At 45.7% G+C, this 17,437-nt stretch overlaps 5 protein-coding genes across 5 annotated transcripts; 2 read left to right on the forward strand and 3 right to left on the reverse strand.

Moving 5' to 3' along the window:
- Positions 1–922: 922 nt before the first annotated feature.
- PHALS_03392 (polyprotein) lies at positions 923–1,342 on the forward strand (the record flags this gene model as incomplete). The annotated part of the gene is made up of 1 exon (XM_024717594.1): positions 923–1,342. The coding sequence occupies one exon, from the start codon at positions 923–925 to the stop codon at positions 1,340–1,342; it is 420 nt and encodes a 139-aa protein (XP_024583077.1).
- A 7,128-nt stretch (positions 1,343–8,470) lies between these two features.
- PHALS_14928 (uncharacterized protein) lies at positions 8,471–9,960 on the reverse strand. Its single transcript, XM_036407127.1, has one exon. It carries the CDS (start codon positions 9,394–9,396, stop codon positions 9,076–9,078), a length of 321 nt encoding a protein of 106 aa, XP_036263383.1. The 5' UTR covers positions 9,397–9,960; the 3' UTR covers positions 8,471–9,075.
- A 352-nt stretch (positions 9,961–10,312) lies between these two features.
- On the forward strand, positions 10,313–13,039 carry PHALS_03393 (uncharacterized protein; the record flags this gene model as incomplete). Its single annotated transcript, XM_024717596.1, has 1 exon — positions 10,313–13,039. The coding sequence occupies one exon, from the start codon at positions 10,313–10,315 to the stop codon at positions 13,037–13,039; it is 2,727 nt and encodes a 908-aa protein (XP_024583079.1).
- A 229-nt stretch (positions 13,040–13,268) lies between these two features.
- On the reverse strand, positions 13,269–14,963 carry PHALS_03394 (malate synthase a; the record flags this gene model as incomplete). Its single annotated transcript, XM_024717597.1, has 1 exon — positions 13,269–14,963. The coding sequence occupies one exon, from the start codon at positions 14,961–14,963 to the stop codon at positions 13,269–13,271; it is 1,695 nt and encodes a 564-aa protein (XP_024583080.1).
- Positions 14,964–15,761: 798 nt separating this feature from the next.
- PHALS_03395 (Integrase-like, catalytic core) lies at positions 15,762–17,402 on the reverse strand (the record flags this gene model as incomplete). Its single annotated transcript, XM_024717598.1, has 2 exons — positions 15,762–16,345; positions 16,400–17,402. 2 exons carry the CDS (start codon positions 17,400–17,402, stop codon positions 15,762–15,764), a joined length of 1,587 nt encoding a protein of 528 aa, XP_024583081.1.
- Positions 17,403–17,437: the final 35 nt, after the last annotated feature.

Genomic DNA, 17,437 nt, shown 5'->3' on the forward strand with positions numbered 1-17,437 from the left:
ACAGTAGGCTAGGAACCATCGGATTAGACTGCATATGAAGGATGCACTTTAATCAATCACTTATCCTTTTTTCTGACTTAACCAACAGTCTCCTCAACATTATATCAAGAGGTTATGAACACAAGTACCAACGAGGCAGGCGACCTACTCCGCGAAGATAATGACTTCGTGTGGGAGCTCAACGCTTGAATGAAGCTTGCGAAGAAGGGTCTCTTTACTCATACCGACACAACGAAGGCACCGAGTGACGATAGCGCTCAAGCGCTAGAATGGAAGGTCAACGACATGAAGGCCTTCGCAATGATCACAACGACGATCAGTATCAACCTACAGTCGTTGATGCGTAATGCACGGTCGACTGCCCAAGCGTGGGAATTGCTCAAGAGCTTCTTCTTGAGGCGCAATATCCATAACCGGGTACAAATGCGCAGGAAGCTTCACAAGTTCAAGATGTCGAAGGGTGAGAACATAATGGACCACTTTATGACCTTCGACGAACTCTGCATATCGATGATTGCAGTCGGCGAAGAAGTGTCGTACGACGAGTAACTCGTAATCCTCCTCGTAACTTAGCCAGACGACTACAACCAAATGATCAAGATTATTGAGAACATGGGAAATAAGAACTTGTTTTGAGCGGAGGAGATGCTTCGTCGCAAATACGACAGCATTACTCGAAAGAGAGCAACTAAATTGCTCTGAAGGCCACGCGCGAGTGTGAGTTCAAAAACAAGGGAGCCCGACCTAAAGGTCGATGGGCAAAGACAAAACTATCATGTCAATTCTGCAAGAAGACCAACCATAGTGCACACGATTACTGGTTCAATCCTGGAATAAAAGACGGCCCAATAAATACCAAGCGCTCACCGTTTTGGAGCACTATTCAGAAGGTTGGATATTGGACAGTGGTGCAACTAGCCACATGTGCCCATTTCAAGACGAGTTAAAGGAAACACGACCACTCAACTCGCCAATTGCCATTTCGGTTGCAAATGGCAGCAAGATCATGGCAGCCGGGATCGAGACAATTCGAGTGACTTTGAAGAATAAGGCACCAATTCGGATCGAGATCGTTTTATACGTTCCAGATGTGGACCGAAGATTGCTTTCGATTTCGGCCTTATCAGCGAAAGGACTCAAAGTCACTTTCGGCAACAAGAGTTTCACGATCAAGACTGGTCAAGACATCGTGACAAAGGTTTCCCAAACTGGGAAACTGTTCGTGTTGGATTGTATTCTAACAGAAACGGCGAACATGAGTGAAGAAGCTGGTGAATACACAAACCAGTTGATGCAAGCGTCTGGCATGCCCGATTGGGACACCTACCGACAAAGACGCTGAAAACATCGAAGATCAAGTAATGGGTTCCAAAGTCAAGAATCACTGTGAAGATGATGTCGAACACGAAGAAATCTGTGAAGGATGTCTGACTGGAAAGTCCACATTTAAGCCATTTTTCAAAATTGGGATATGGCCAAGTTAATACGAAATCCCTTCTTCAAGTCGTTCACGGCGACGTTAAGGGTCCAATTGAGGTCACATCTCAAGGGGGAGCAAGATATGTCGTGACATTTATCGACGATGTTTTAAGATTCGTGGTGGTCTACTTCATGCACAAGTCTGTAGTAGTTGATCGATTCATCGATTATAAATCAATGATGGAAAATCAGCTCAATGCCAAGATCAAGTGTATTCGCACCGACAATGGTAGCGAATAGATCAACAAACGATTCAATGGGATCTGTCGCAAGTCGGAAATCATCCACCATGCCACGGTTCCGTATTCGCCACAACAAAATGGGCTAGCGGAACGGATGAAACGAACAATCACGGAACGACACGATCGATGTTAAATCACATGCACGCTGACAAGAAATTTTGGGTTGAAGCAATGAACACGGCAGTGTATATTACGAACCGAATCCCGTGCGCAGCACATCCAAGAAAAACTGCGTACGAAATTTGTTTTGGACGGAAGCCCGATCTTTCAAATTTGCGTGTTTTCGGGGCTCAAGGTTTTGCACATGTTGACAAGGCCAAACGATCCAAGTTGGACAAGAAAGCGTCTCGAAGCATTTTTCCTGGTCTCTCGGATAAAGTCAAGAGTTTTCGAGTTTGGAACCTCGAATCCAAGAGAGTAGAAAATACTCGCTCAGTAGTTTTCAAGAATTTCATAAGTCGGATTACGTCAGACTTGCCAGCAAATCGATTTATACAACAACTCCGATTTGACGAAGATGAAGACCAGTCTGCACCAACTCGCCCGAATCGACATATTACCGATGATTGTCGGTCAAACCGGAAGCGACAACACCAATGTCTCTCCGACTACTGGCGCATTTGATCAAAATTGACGCTACGATAATTCGGACCCGATGTTCGAGACCGACGACGAATTAATGCAATCTGACGGCGAGTTCAGACCAAGTTTGATGTACGACAATCAGGCTACCGTGCCAAGGTGGAGATTAGAAGCCATCGATGATTCGCCGATTTTCGGATCTACGCGCCTTGCCCCTTATCGTCAGCAAAGACCACTCCAATGCTTGATTGTGTTTACCGTTTCCGACTATCTCTTCCCTATTCACACACGCCGTACCTAGAAGCGGAGGATGCTGAGTCTTCCCGCTTTGCAGCTAACCATGAGGTCCACCACATCACCAATGAAGTAGGCTTAGATAAGCAAGCTGATTTTTTTATCTGTCTAGCTTGCTCTGCTATGTCAAGATCAGAGATTTTAAATTTAAAGTCTATCGACTGGAACTAATTACGAACTTCTCGCCATCGTTCATGATAAAAATGTTGTAAAACGAGCAACTAGCAGCTCACATGTGCCAATGACCCCTCTCTTCCATCATCTTCATAAATACTGATACGTCGGTACTCCTGAATATTCGCAATAACACAAAAGTGCAATGTGACTTTCTCACTATTGTTTCGGATTCATGTGATACAACTATGTCGCAACTGTAAGATGTAAGTACAAAACTTTACAGTCTTAGGGTACGTACCCTGTTACTGGTAGGGAGTGAAAATGTGTGAAAGGTCATCAATGGGTACCACCAGACGTTGTGTGCCAAGCGTATTCGTACTCTATCACGTCAAGCTTATAGACAAAGAATAGCGGCGTAAAAGCGCATTACAATGCGTAATAAAGGAAGGTCTGGGTTCGTGAATCCTTGCATTCCAGAGCTTTCCCCTGCGTAGTGCATGTGGTTTCTGACCGTTAGGCCATACGAAAAGCATCGTTGGCGACGTCACTAATTAGCAAGCGACGATATGTAATTTGGGCGACACGAGAATGCATCCCTCAGATCGTTAAGCCGGCCAGTATAACTTTACTCTAAATGTATACTAGGCGAAGAAAGATGACGGTATTGAAATCCATTCGAGCTGTAAGGCGAAAATGTCGTCGTGCACAATGACACATGATTTGTATAGACTGCATACGGTCTTTGAATGCGAGCGACGCCTAATTACCAAGTAATAGAACTGTCCATGCATCGTACATATTTCGCTAAATCGTCAAAGTCTGACTGCTCTCATTAGCAATTGATAATACCCATCGGCCAAGTAAGATGAGTATGTCCATGGCTGTAAATCTTGGCCTTCCAGATTCCGTTCGAATATTTCACGTCGTCTGTGACGATTTGACTTGTGGCAATGTTTGCGCCTTGAAGTCGGTGGTGAACGCGTCATTGTGTTCGATTTTTTGTCAGCGTCAAGTAAAGAGAAAAACTACTTGTTCATGATAAACCGCTCCATCTCTAAGTATGGTCCCATCAAGCTCAGGGTATGTCTGCTTGGCATAATGTAACGGGGTCAGCCCCATTAACCATGTTGTGTAAGCCACATACTTGTGTGTGGTTGACATTTACAAAATATCTTGCATAGTTGCATATTCCTTCATTCTGTTTTATCAGAAATAAACGCACTTGTCATTTGGTTTAATGCCTATTGGCCATAATAGATGTCACAACATTTTTTTCTCCTCGTTCGTGTGAACAAAAGGCTCGCTGGAACCGAGCAACACGAAGTGGAGCGCGCTAACCATATATATGTCTTCTTCATTAAGTGCGTGTGTACGGACGGGTCATTTCCATTTAACTCTATAGCAGTAGCAGTCATTCCAAAGCCGACTACTGCTATGTATTTATCAATGGATAATGTGGACACCACAAGCGGTGGTCGCCCTCAGATCAACAAGGAGGCATATTCTTTCCTAGCACACTCGCAATGGGAGCGTTTAGTATAGCTACGAGCTTTAATCGGCGATCACACGGTCTTCGACATGTTCCAAAAGCGATAACTTAACGCTTGGCATAATTTACAGCGTATGAGATAGAATTATTGGGATGTTCGACCAGGAACTTACCGACGCCGGCTCCGTCACCTGTAGGTAACATTGTCGGGACACCCGGAACGTCCCGTAAAAATCAAGGTGAAAGGCTTTCACTTAAACGAGAATGAAAATCTTGCATTTTGGCAGCGAGATATGGACATCGCCTTCGCGATAGCCCAAGTTCATGATGACCGCGGTCAAGTGGCATTCGCCATGTCACACTTGGATGGCCGTGCGAAGGATTGGGCGATGACATGGGAATCAACCACCCTAGCTACATTGCCGCATCGCAAAAGTTGAAGAAAGCCATGGAATCAATGTTCCTCTCACCGAATGTGGTATTCGACAACGGTGAAGTTTTTGTCGTGCCGTCAAGACATCATCACATTGTACGACTATGTATAGAAGCTCCGCGAGCTTCGTGTCGGTATGACAAGCGAACTACTACTAGAGGCAGCGATGGTATGAAGAGACTCACTTATGGCCCTCCTCAGACTGAAGTCTTCCGTCGCTCTGGACGATGCTATTATAATTTCATTGCGTGAGGACTACTGTCAGCGTCAAGCATGTGGTCAATCGGTCAACCCGCTGGAAGCAATGACAGCTGCATCCGAAGATCCAGAACCAATGGACTAAGCGCGGTGATTGTTCATAGGCAGCAAATTCGCTGTTATGGATGTCAACGATTCGGTCACATCCACCGTGGTTATCCACGTAAGAGACGAGACAAGTGGTACCGATACCACGAGGCGTCCAGAAAACGCTGATACCCAGTAGATGCAGGGCGGTATACTGTGGCAATTATAAGCTCTTGTGGGTGTGGTGGTAATATCACTCTTGAGGCATTAGACCTCGAAGGATCGCTGTCCTTCGTTAACGACACCAGTTGGAATGGTCACAGCGAGTGTGAAGGGTTACGGTCGCCCGCTTAGAGTCTTGATTGACTCCGGTGCGCTGCGTAACTACGTGCGGAAGCAAAGAGTTTTTAAAAAGAAAATGATTGAGTGTTTTCATAGGCACTAGACGGAAGCATTGGTTTTTATCGTGGTGAAGTTGGCCATTCACCCCGAAAAAGATATTGGCTGATCTTCAACTGAAGTTCTAAGACCTCAACTCGAAGAAAATGTCTACAGTTCTCGAGATGAACAAACGGTTTGACCTGATTTAAGGTTAAGAAGCATGAGCCTGGATTGATTGGCGATCGAAAACGATTAGGAGTAGTCCTCTTTGCGTAGGTAAAACCCCTGGAAGTAATAAACACACATTCACCATGCACCAGTCGAGGGGTTCAAGCACTCGGCAGTCGAATGTATCCACAGTTCATTGGTATATGTGATGCAATTGACATTCCCAAGGTTAGGATAGATACGGGGTCATATGGAGTGACCACGGGTGATCACTCAGAAAGTGTGTCGATAGATCTCATGGTGCCCGGAACCGGCCACTTGAAAACGAATGAATCATTGGTAGGCATAGCCATTTGCCCAGCAGAAAGCCATCATGAGGCACAGATGGGGGTTGTTGACCCCCCCCTCAAAGAGAGAAGAATGTCGACGACAAGTGTGTAATGGATGTTGAAGGAATCGATTGTGGCAGTATATGTCACTACTCCTACTAATACAGTAGTTGAGTCGGATTGTGGGTCAGTGGGTATAACTGACCACGAAGGTGATGCTCCCACCCGTTTTGTGGTCGAGCTCACACATGTTCAGGAACCAACGGAATTTGCTGATCGCGGTATTGATACTCCTGCTCAACCTGAGTCCGTGGGGTGAGTTAGTTTAGTATATTACTCCCCATGAAGGAAATATAGTATGCGAATATTCTGCCATATGTCATGGATGCAACAACTGGTTGTGAAGTTACCAGAACAGATATTCTTTTAGCACCGTTGCCGACGATGAAAGAGCCGGTGCAGCTCGAGAAAGTCACTTGCGATGGTTCCTACACGATGTCAAGTGTGATAACACTGCGGGGGTCGTGTAGATACAGTCGATGACCAATTCAGCGGAATTACGCTCATCATCACTTACGGAGGATTCGGTTATTTTGACAGCATGTGGAGTCTCGCAAAGGATTGGCAATATCGAAGGACCCCATCATTCGCTTGTTATAGAATATAAGGAGACGTCTATAAGGCGAACCCGCACTCTCATCTTCCACTTAAACGCGGAGTTCGGCACGAAGTTGATCGTGAACCTGGTTTGAAACATGCAGTGCAGCGACCGTTGCTACTGTCGCGTGAGCAAAGTGAGTATATTGATGAGTTCTTTGCTAAACAGCGATCTGCTGGTTTGGTGAGAGGGAGCAAGAGGAGCAAGTCCCTTCACAGCGTATCGACGTTTTGTATGTGTAATCCAAATGGTAAATTACGTATCGCTCAAGCTTACAACAAGTGAAATGCGAAGACGATTTCCGCTCAAGCGCCGATTCCGCGACAAGATATCATCTACCGAATGTCCGGCTGTATACTGTATCGTGTACACTGCTAAGCATCACACGAACCTGTTTTGACGCTACTTTTGTTCATCCAAGGACGCAAATGGCAGATCTGTTAAAGAAGTGCAATTGGAGCAACTCCGTGCGGTGCTGGAATCTATGCGTGAACATTCACTGCAAGCGAATCTTGCAAAGTGTAGTTTCTGTGCTGACGAAGTACCAGTTCTTGGTTGTTTAGTTGGCGAGCACGGTGTTCGTGCAGACTCCCGAAGTTCGAAGCAATCGTGGAGTGACAAAAGCCACGGAATAAAAGAATTTGAGAAATCGGAGGAATTTGTTTAATTATCTGCATCGCTTCTTGCGTATCTTTGCCGAAATGGTAATCTCACTATCAAACTTGCTGAAGAAAGACGTTCCATGGGAGTGGTCATCGACTTGTAAAGAAGTGCTTACTCAGATTAAGAACAGCTTGAAGCAACATTACCAGATGATACAAAGCCGTATAGCGTGGTGTGTGACTTTCTGAGTTTGCAATCGGACGTGCACGATTGCAAAAAGACCCGAAAGCCCACGATCGTGTTTTGTCGTTTCAATCGCGACAGCTGAAGCTGGCCGAAAAAAACTAACCTGTCCACGACAAGAAGCTTTCGACAATGAAGTATGCTCTGGTGAAGTTTCGTGCTCAACTCTTGGGTTCAACTCCGTTTGTTGTCTACATGGATCACGCAAGCTTGCGATATGCAGTTCAGTCTCCTTATTTGACACAGCGGATTGCTCGCTAATGTATTCTTTGCAAAATACAACTTCAGGGTTGTATTTACACCGGGAAAATTGAACGCACTGGCTGACGCATTGTCACGTCGTCCGAAATGTGATCTAGCCCATATCAGCTATATCGAAAACGATGGACTCGATATGATACGTCGAGCGTATGTTGCAGCTGAACAGTGTGATCTGATCATCAAGGAAGTCTCATCGAGTGATTTAGAATTTCATGACAAGCTTCTTGGGCACTTGAAATATTGTATGCATCGTTATGCATTGAAGAATGGTCCTCTCACTATGAAGTTGCACAAGGTGACGAGCCAAGGGTTGTGGTTCTCCACTTGAAGCACAAGATTTTGTACGAGGCGCATGATACGCCGATTGCCGGTCTGTTTGGCCGTGAGAAGACCTACTAAACTCTCAGTGCCCAATGTTGGTGGCCCCACATATACAAGTGGGTGGAAACGTGAAGACATGCGATGTCTGTCAGCGCGTGACCGCCGTTCGACGTGGGAGCATTGTCCAAGTTCAATGATGACAGAGGCGCCTTCGCATCCTCAGATTGGGGTGCGTTTTTGTTCTGCACTCGTCGTCGGCGCAACTCGTCCTCGACGCGTTTTTTATTTCGAGTCGGATCACGAATGACTGAGTCTCAGAGTTGAAAGGAAGTCTGAAGACATTTGAAGGGAAAATTGAAAAAATGTCCGAAGAAAGTTTGGATAAATATGGGAAAATCCACTCGGGGGTGGACTAACAGTCAGTCCATACTCATACAGTGTAAACCACAAAATTTTACGAAGGCTTCAGGCCTATTGGCCATAATATATTTTACCCTCCAGCAACACGCAGTGAAGCGTATTAACCGATTTAAGTCTTCCTCAGTAAATGTATATTTACGGACGGGCCATTCCCATTACTCATGGAGCTATTTGACTACAGAAAGAGTTAGTTTCGTATACAACTCTCTTGCTGCCAAACGAATGGCTTGATTCATATTAGAATATCCCCTCAATTTATTTCAATAAAGTGTACCACGAACGACGCAATCGACATTGTAGTGTTTACATGTGTTTAGCTTTTTAGAGGTAACGAGGCCCAAAACGCGCACAAAGTGACTGTTCATACGTGGAGCACTAGCGTACATTATCGGACTATCAGTGAGGACGCAGGTCTTTTAACCATTCGTTTATAACAGCATTTATACCGCACACCTTACGACGACGAGGTACGTTGTGCACCAACGAAGGTACGGTCGCAGATACCTGGACAGTAGACTGAAACGGGTGGCAGCTGACTGAGTGATCATACGTTTGGATTTATGCTCGAAAAACCAGTCACTCAGGGCTTAACTGTTGGCCGTAGCCATCAGTTGCAAGAGAGCCTACTATCAAATTAACAAGCCTTGAAGTGACTTTTAATCCTCGACATATACGGTGCAGAAGTCTTGGAGACCACTTTGGCAATGCACTGCAATCTACCCCTTCGTCTCTCCGAACAAAGTTTGCCGGCTTTGACAATCTGAAAAACATTAAAGTGACGATCTCGGGGCTGTCATGGAAAAGCAGATCCTTCCAATACGGCTTTGTGCAACCGTGAGAGCCAAGCTTGTCCCCATTCTACGCTTTCCATTTGTCCTTGAATTTAAGAGCGGATCCAGCGTCAAAGAGAGCAGATCACCATGCTCGCAGAACATACCCCTTGAGAAGTGTCTATCAATTGTTGAAGAGTAGGCCACCGACCGGGGTACACAGTATATTTTAGTGACGGCCAACACCAAAATTTCCTGTCGACATTTCCACATCACTAACGTTACCAAAGGCTGCTCGAGCAAAACTGAAATCAATCCCATCGCGGTTTTCAATTTAAAACGAGTGTCTTCCAGTAAAACCTATACGCCTCTCAATCTGTCAAAAATAAACTGTATGAGTTCAAACAAAATGGCGTAAGAATGCTCTTCATAACATAATAATGGGTTTTACTTCTTTGACCATCATCACCTACATCAAAAGCGAGGATCCAACGCGGGAAGAGGAATCACAGAATTACGCACATGATTTCTCATCAAAGGGTGTTATCCTTGCGATCGTATCCGGCATTGCATTGAAGGTGCTGCGAAAAGTGGACATTTCGGTGATGTCATGGCTGCGTATATCTTGGTGCAGCTGCCGACCTAAAATCAAGAGTCTTATATTCGGTTGAAGTTTCTGTCAATGCACATCATTTCATTCTTTGCAATAAGTTGTGCATTAGAGCAGATACATCAGCTCACGATAGTTTCTCCATTGAGCGAGTGAGTGACAGCGGATTTTCTAGCGCATCCAAATCATTGGCACATATTTTACGGAAGAAACTCGCTTTTTCATCGCAAAAAATAATGCCACATTTCAAGTATGTGCTCCTAGCTTTGCTTTTTAGCATTATTTTTTTTTCATGTGCTGTATATTTTTTGACAAGCATTGAAAAAAAAGGTATTTCTAAAAATAAAGATTAAACGGTACGGAAAATACAGGTATTTTGGGGATTTTGGTAACTAACGTTCCTAAACTAAATGTCCAATATTAGTAGTGAAAACAGTGCAACGAGAACGATACCACAATGGTAACTTCTCCTCTAAGGCACCTTTGAAACCGATGCCAAATAAACCTGATCCCATGTTCTTGATGCTCGTCCAAACATCTTCCTAGATTCAGCCCATTCTGGAATATCTTGGGTGAGTTATTCCCATGGCGGAGAGACGAAGCATCAAGTTGTATTCTCCGATCACTATGAAGCATCGAGCAAGCGAAAAACTTTGCTCTTTTGTACAAATTGCTCTTGTCAGTATGTTTATATTGAATATTCCGACTGCCCAATTGCAAGCAAGTGACGTTGACTCAGGAAGTGGACCTTCTGGAGAGTTGGGCTGTGAGGTTTCTGAAGGAGACAAAGCGTTCGGAATTCAGGTGATCTTCGATGTTGCGTGTGCTGGGGGTGGTCTGGGTTGTTACAGTGACCACTGTCGATACTGCAAAGTTGTTGACACGTTCAAGTCGACACATTTAGAAAGCTGCGGATCTTTTGGAGCATCATTTCCTATAATGGCACCATTGACACCATCCAAAGGTGCATGTCTCGTGTCTAGTGGCGACGCTGCGGTTGGAGTTGGAGGAATGACAGATCTTTCCTGTCTGTATGGTGGCATTGGATGTTTTAATGATCATTGTCGGTTTTGTCAAAGTGAATTTAGCCCTCAATCTTCTTTGTTCTTGTTGTGCTCCTGGGTCAAAAATACAAACACCGGCTCGGATATTTTAAACGATTTTGCTGGAGATTACGACGCAGACAAACTAACAAAAGAAAATTCGGCTGTGGCGGGTGGTTATATGTGCACTTTGACGCCATCGTACGGCAACATTGCGGTCGGCATTGATATCACATCCGATGCATCTTGTTCTGGTGGTGGCGTGGGATGCATTGATAACATCTGTCGTTTCTGTAAATCTACGGACACGGCCGAGTCTGTCCACTTAATTCCATGTCCTTCTGTTACAGTGCTCTGCTCAACAAAGGTTTCGGACGGTGACGCCGCTGTAGGAATTAGTATTGCTACTGATGCATCTTGTGCACAGGGAGGCGTGGGGTGCATTGATAGCAAGTGCCGTTTCTGTCGAAAAAATATCTCAACACAATCGGCCGCATATGTCGACTGCGCATTAATTGGCAATACTACTGCACAGACACCAGTGACTACATTAGCATCTTTGGCACCTTCTCTTTCGCCAGCACTGACACCATCATCAACAGCAATACAATCGTGTAGCCTTACAGTCTCGGAAGGTGATGCTGCCGTCGGCATAAATGTCGTTACGGACACTGGCTGCATTTGGGGTGGCTTGGGTTGTATTGACCAGTCTTGCCGTTTCTGTCGAGTCACCACTTCAATCCAATCTGAGCCATTCGTCGACTGTGCCTCAATCGTCCGCACAATGACAGCGCCAGTTTCGGGCTCTACAATTTCGATTCAACCAGCTGTATTGACTACTTCTCCCTCGACAAAAGCACCGGAATTAATCACCCCAGCTCCGACAAAAGCGCCGGTGGCACCGACGAAAGCACCGATAACAACAAAAGCACCAGAACCGAGAATTCCAGCTTCTACTAAACCACCCGTGACGGGAACTCCAGCTCTTACTAAGGAACCGACCACAGCACCTCCTACTAAAGCATCAGACACAGCACGCCCTACCCAAACACCAGCGCTAACCACTTTAACTCCGACGAGTACGCCAACATCAACAATCGCAGCTCTGACTAGGGCGCCGACATCAACTAGCACTATCTTGCCTCCTGTGTTGCCAACTGCTGACTGTAACATCACCGCGGCAGCAGGCGATCTCGCTGTTGGTGTGGATATCGTGACCGACATTTCCTGTGTGTCTGGCGGCCTGGGCTGCATAAACAGCGTATGCCGCTTTTGCAGAGTCAAGGCTACTACTCAGTCTGCGGTTTATGTGGATTGTGCCATAATTACAAGTATAACTCATCCTTTAACGCCGGCTTTAACGACACCGACATTGACACCAACGCCGACAATTAAATCGGCCGCCACCCCTATAATTGTGTTTTTATGCTCTCGCGCGGCTTCAGGTGGAGACAAAGACGTCGGACTGGACATTGTCTCGGATGTTCGCTGTAGCGAAGGTGGTACTGGATGCTTGGACGAAGTTTGCCGTTTTTGTAAACGTTTCGACACGGTTCAGTCGCAGACGTACATAAACTGCTCTTTTATCCCGTCTTCGGACATTGGCTCTGATATCACCTTTGTGCAAATTCCCATTGTAAATGATAAGAAGACGTTGGAATCCGCAGGGATTATTTCCAAGGACAAATCGATGCAAGTCGAAATGTCCACGAATACAATCGTAACACTCCAAGAAACAGCTGCAGTCGAGACTGAAATGGATTACACATGTGCAAACGTGTCACTGGCTGATGGGCAAGCGGCAGGAGGGATTGGCGTCGTTCTCGATACAATTAATTGTCCTAAGGGGCTTGCTACTGGATGTGTCGGTAGTGAAGGTTGCCGATACTGCATGAGGTTTCCAACAAGTGTGTCTGAAATGTTGGACTACTGCGCGGTTGTAAACAGCTCAGCCGTGGCGTATGCCTTGTCTGGTCTTTTTCCTTTCTCACATCAAGACGGTACTGGTCTCTTAGCTGATACGGGCAATGCTGAGCCTCGAGTCGAAAGAGTCACGACATCCAAAGCGATTGCTATAAACGAAAACGAACCGCAAAGCATGTTGACAGAAATTAGGAAATGGTTTGCTGTTGCCGGAGCATGCTTTGGGGTTGTCATATTGGTATCGCTGGTGACATATCGCCTTTATCGATTAAGCAATAGACAGTCCGATCTTGGCGCATCATCAACAACAGACAAGAGAATTAGCTCCGACAATAACGTGGTAGTCATGTCGAATTCTATTGACCATCTTGAAATCATCGATGAATAAGGTAAGGATTTTTCTACTCGAAAATCTTAGCCGCTTTTCTAATTTCTAAGCTCTATCGAATATATGATATACGTTTTGAAATAATTATTCACTGTGCTGAATTCATTCTTTCCATCAAAAATAAAAAAAACTAAAGCTTAATTGCACCTCCAATAGCAAAATATCTAAATACTTGAATGTGCTTCAGTCGCAAGTCATTTTTGTTCGAAATAGCGATTAGAATTTAGCTTCAGATATTTGAGCCAAATTGCACAATACGCGGGTAGCATGGAAGTGTTAAGAAATCCACCATATTGTCACCCGTCAGAACCTTGCTCATGATGTCACCACCAAGCACCCACATGTTGCCCGAAGACGCATTCAGTGACCGCTTGTGCAAGCACTCCTTCAAAATGTCCAGTACTAGCGCCTTCGTTACCAGCTTTCCGTCAATTGTCTTGCAGCCATGCCGGATCCATTGCCACACCTGTGCACGAGAAATCTCGGCTGTAGCAGCATCCTCCATCTTATTATGGAGCGGAATGCATCCACTACCACGCAACCAAGCCTCTGTATACACAAGTGACACGTCTATATTTTCGACCAAGCCATTGTACGTAATCGCACCCGTTGGAGGCTGAAGAAGTTGGGCTGCATTAATGTCCTTGCCAGCCTCGGGAATATAAGAGATCTGGTTAGGGCCTGACATTTTGCTAAATGCATCCATAGCAATCTTGACAAGGCCTGGGTGCGCCACCCACGTGCCATCGTGACCTGCAGATACCTCGCGTGACTTGTCCTCTATGACAGCGGCCATGAACTTCCTGTTGAGCTCTGGATCGTTCTTAACGGGAATCTGGGCGGCCATACCACCCATGGCATGTGCACCTCGTCGGTGGCACGTCCGAACAAGCAGCTTTACATAAGCAGCCATGAAGGGCGATGTCATACCAACACATGAGCGATCTGGTACTACGAACCTCGGATGGTTGCGTAGCTTCTTTATGTACGAGAAGATGTAGTCCCATCGGCCGCAATTTAACCCCGACGAGTGGTTGCGTAGCTCGTACAAAATCTCGTCCATTTGAAAAACAGCCAAAATGGTCTCAACCAACACAGTCGCACGAATTGAGCCTTGAGGGATACCTAGATAACCCTGAGCGGCCGCAAACACGTCGTTCCACAACTTCGCTTCCAAGTGATGTTCCAGTTTTGGAAGGTAAAAATACGGACCAGAGCCACGGATCAGTAGCTCATGTGCATTATGAAAAAAGTAGAGACCAAAGTCGAAGAGCGAGCCAGACATGATCTCGTTGTTGATAAGCACATGGGCTTCGTCCAAATGCCAACCACGTGGACGCACAAGCAGTGTTGCTACCTTGTCATTAAGAACGTATTTCTTGCTAGTCTGCGGATGTGTATATGAGATTGTCTTGCGCACCGCGTCAATAAGGTTAACCTGGCCGTCAACTTGATTAAACCATGTAGGAGATGTTGAATCTTCGAAGTCAGCCATGTAGCACTTGGATCCCGAGTTCAGCGCGTTAATGACCATTTTACGATCCACAGGGCCCGTAATCTCGACGCGGCGGTCAGCCAAATCGATGGGAATAGATGCCACCTTCCAATCACTCTCGCGAATGTAAGCAGTATCTCGCAAAAAGTCTGGCATCTGACCAGCATCGAGCTTCTTCTGACGTTCCACACGCGCGGCTAGCAAAGACTGGCGACGTGGCTCGAACTGCTCATGCAGGAAAGCAAGAAAGCGCAGCGCATCAGATGTAAGAACGCGACGGAACGCGTCAGATACGTGGCCCAACACGCGGACGTTGGCGGCATTGACGTTAAGCTCTGACATTGTACGTTTGAATAAAACACTTGTTACTGTCTCGAGAGATATTGCAGAATGGGATAGACGTCTTTGTTCATTGTCTTCAACATGCATCTTTTTGACGAATAAGCGAAGACTAAAGATCAACGTCGCCTGCGTCACAACCTGTCTTGGTTTTTTAGAAAAGGCAGTAACGGTCGAAACATTTTTAAATAATGCTATTTAAAAGCATACGCACACTTGCCGCTTTTTATATGAATACTGCCTAACGGACTGCCGGCCTAAGGTTACAATAAATCACATGATTCGCCTCACAGCACTTTGGCTAAGTTTCTCGCGAGAAAGTAGGTCAACTGCTCTGAATAACCCTCTACGCAATTTAACTCGCAAGACTGCTGCTCCAATTATATACTACCAATGTATGCGCATTCGATCATTGCGAACCCTGCTATTGATTTTTAGATCAACGTGGATTCCAGAAAGGGGACAATACACGGTAGAAAAAAATAGATTCGATAAACGCGAAAACTTTTAAGATCAGTTGATATCTATAGGGAACAGATACCATTGAGGCGTTGCGATCAGGCACACAGAATCAAGCATTTTACGATTTACTATTAACTTCTAGCATGTATCGCCTAGTCGCTCTCCTACAACTACATTAAAATATTTTTTTTACAGATGTTATGAATTTATTTATTCTAAATTTATATATATTAGTATTATAAGAGTACAAGTCAAAAATACAACTGTAGGTGCAACCATAGATTTGATTGGATGAAATTGATAATAGATTGATATTACACTACTGATCTCACACACATAATGAAGGATGCGTCGACTTGCTCATTGACGCAAGAATCTTCGTAACGGAGTTCCTGCGACCGTAAGCAGCATAAACTTTGTCGATTGCTACATCACTGGTGTAGCCCGCACGAACAAGTTTACCAACGACATCCCAGAATGCTTTACGTCGACAGAACTTGGATTTTCGGCCCCACGCTCCTTTGATGTGAACTCCTTGGCTGGCTTTGATCCACCGCATCCGAATTCATACTCGTGCCACAGCTCAAACAAATCTCTCGGGCGCTTACACAGTCTGGCAGCTGTATGGTGACTGTCTGGTGCACGACTTGCGCTGGGTGTTGCCGTGGGAATCGAAGCAACGGTTCGAACCACAGGCTGCAGAGCGATGCGACGGAGATTGGCTTGATTGCGGTGGTCCATGTGCTGAAAGTCATTTCTGAGACGAAGAAGCTCATGCATCACTTCATCCACCTTCCGATACAGGCCAAAGAGATGAGCATGCAGCGCTGCGAACTCCTTCCTTTGCCCATCAGCACTAATACTGCCATGACCGGAGCCAGCTGAATTCATCGTCGCATCATCAACCTCACGAATCTCAATCAACTGCAACTGCGCACCATCCCCGGCAACATGGAATCCGATGCGCTCAACTAGATTCACGTCTGGATCACCTCCAGCGCCACGGTAAGCTTCAATGACTCACGTCTTCAATGAAGATTGAATGACATTCTGCACGATGCTACTTTCTGGTGAGAGAGATACCCATAGTAGAGGAAGTGCCAGTGTCCTTGACACTGACTCGCCGAGAACTTGCTTTATGGTAGGGGCAATGCAGTCAACAAGTAGAGAGGTCGATACACATCGCATGCCATCCTTCAGTGCGTACAAGCACGGCCCAAGTGGTCCAGCCAGAGTACTTGCGACAACGGTGTCTGGATATGGCTGCGTGTTATGTATGTAGATGTCAACAGTAGATTTTCTGTAACGCCAACGTCCACGACGGTCTACGTAGTCCTTAGAGACGCCTGAGCGCATAGCATAAGTTGTAGCACCCTTTCGGAGACTGTGTGTTCCTAACAATCCTGTTCTTTCTGATTTAAAGCGTTTACTGGCGAATGCAGACTTGAGTACACGGCGGACAACACGATCACCCACATCAGGGTTTCCAAAGCAAAATGCAGACTGAGGTGCGTGTGCATTCACCTCAAGATACACAGCAAAGTTGAGAAGAGGACAGATAGATGGATCCATGCTTCCAAGCAGAATCTGTTCTGGTGCATCGCGTTCTTCCGAAATATTCTTGGACCATCGCATTTGACACTGCAGAGTACCCGAGTGTTGGATGTTAGGCGCCAAATTGTCGAATCGCAGCTTCATCATGTCGTCGATCCGAGTAATAAGATGCCATTGCAAAGTGAACACACTACACACCATCCGCATCGTCTCCGTCTTCTCGTTGCTTTCACGAATAGTAGAAAGAAGGGATAGGAACTCCATATATTCGAGCGGGCGTCGGGCAGATGACGCAACTCCTTCTTTTCGGACTTCTGCCTTCTTGATTTGCTTGATGAGCATGTTCACAGAATCGGATCGTGTCGGATTCCCTTCTTGGCGAATTGGATCCCACGGGACGGACTTTCGAGGCATGAACGCAGAAAGCGACTTTTTCGCGTTCATTATCGTCGATGAGCGAGCGTGTATCGGCTTCATCTTATCTGTTGGATCTTCAGCTCCGTACGCACACATGTTTAACCAACGACAAATGTCATTCGGTGTGATCT

This window comes from Plasmopara halstedii (assembly GCF_900000015.1).
Source record: "Plasmopara halstedii genome assembly, contig: Scaffold_2234, whole genome shotgun sequence".
NCBI lineage: Eukaryota > Oomycota > Peronosporomycetes > Peronosporales > Peronosporaceae > Plasmopara > Plasmopara halstedii.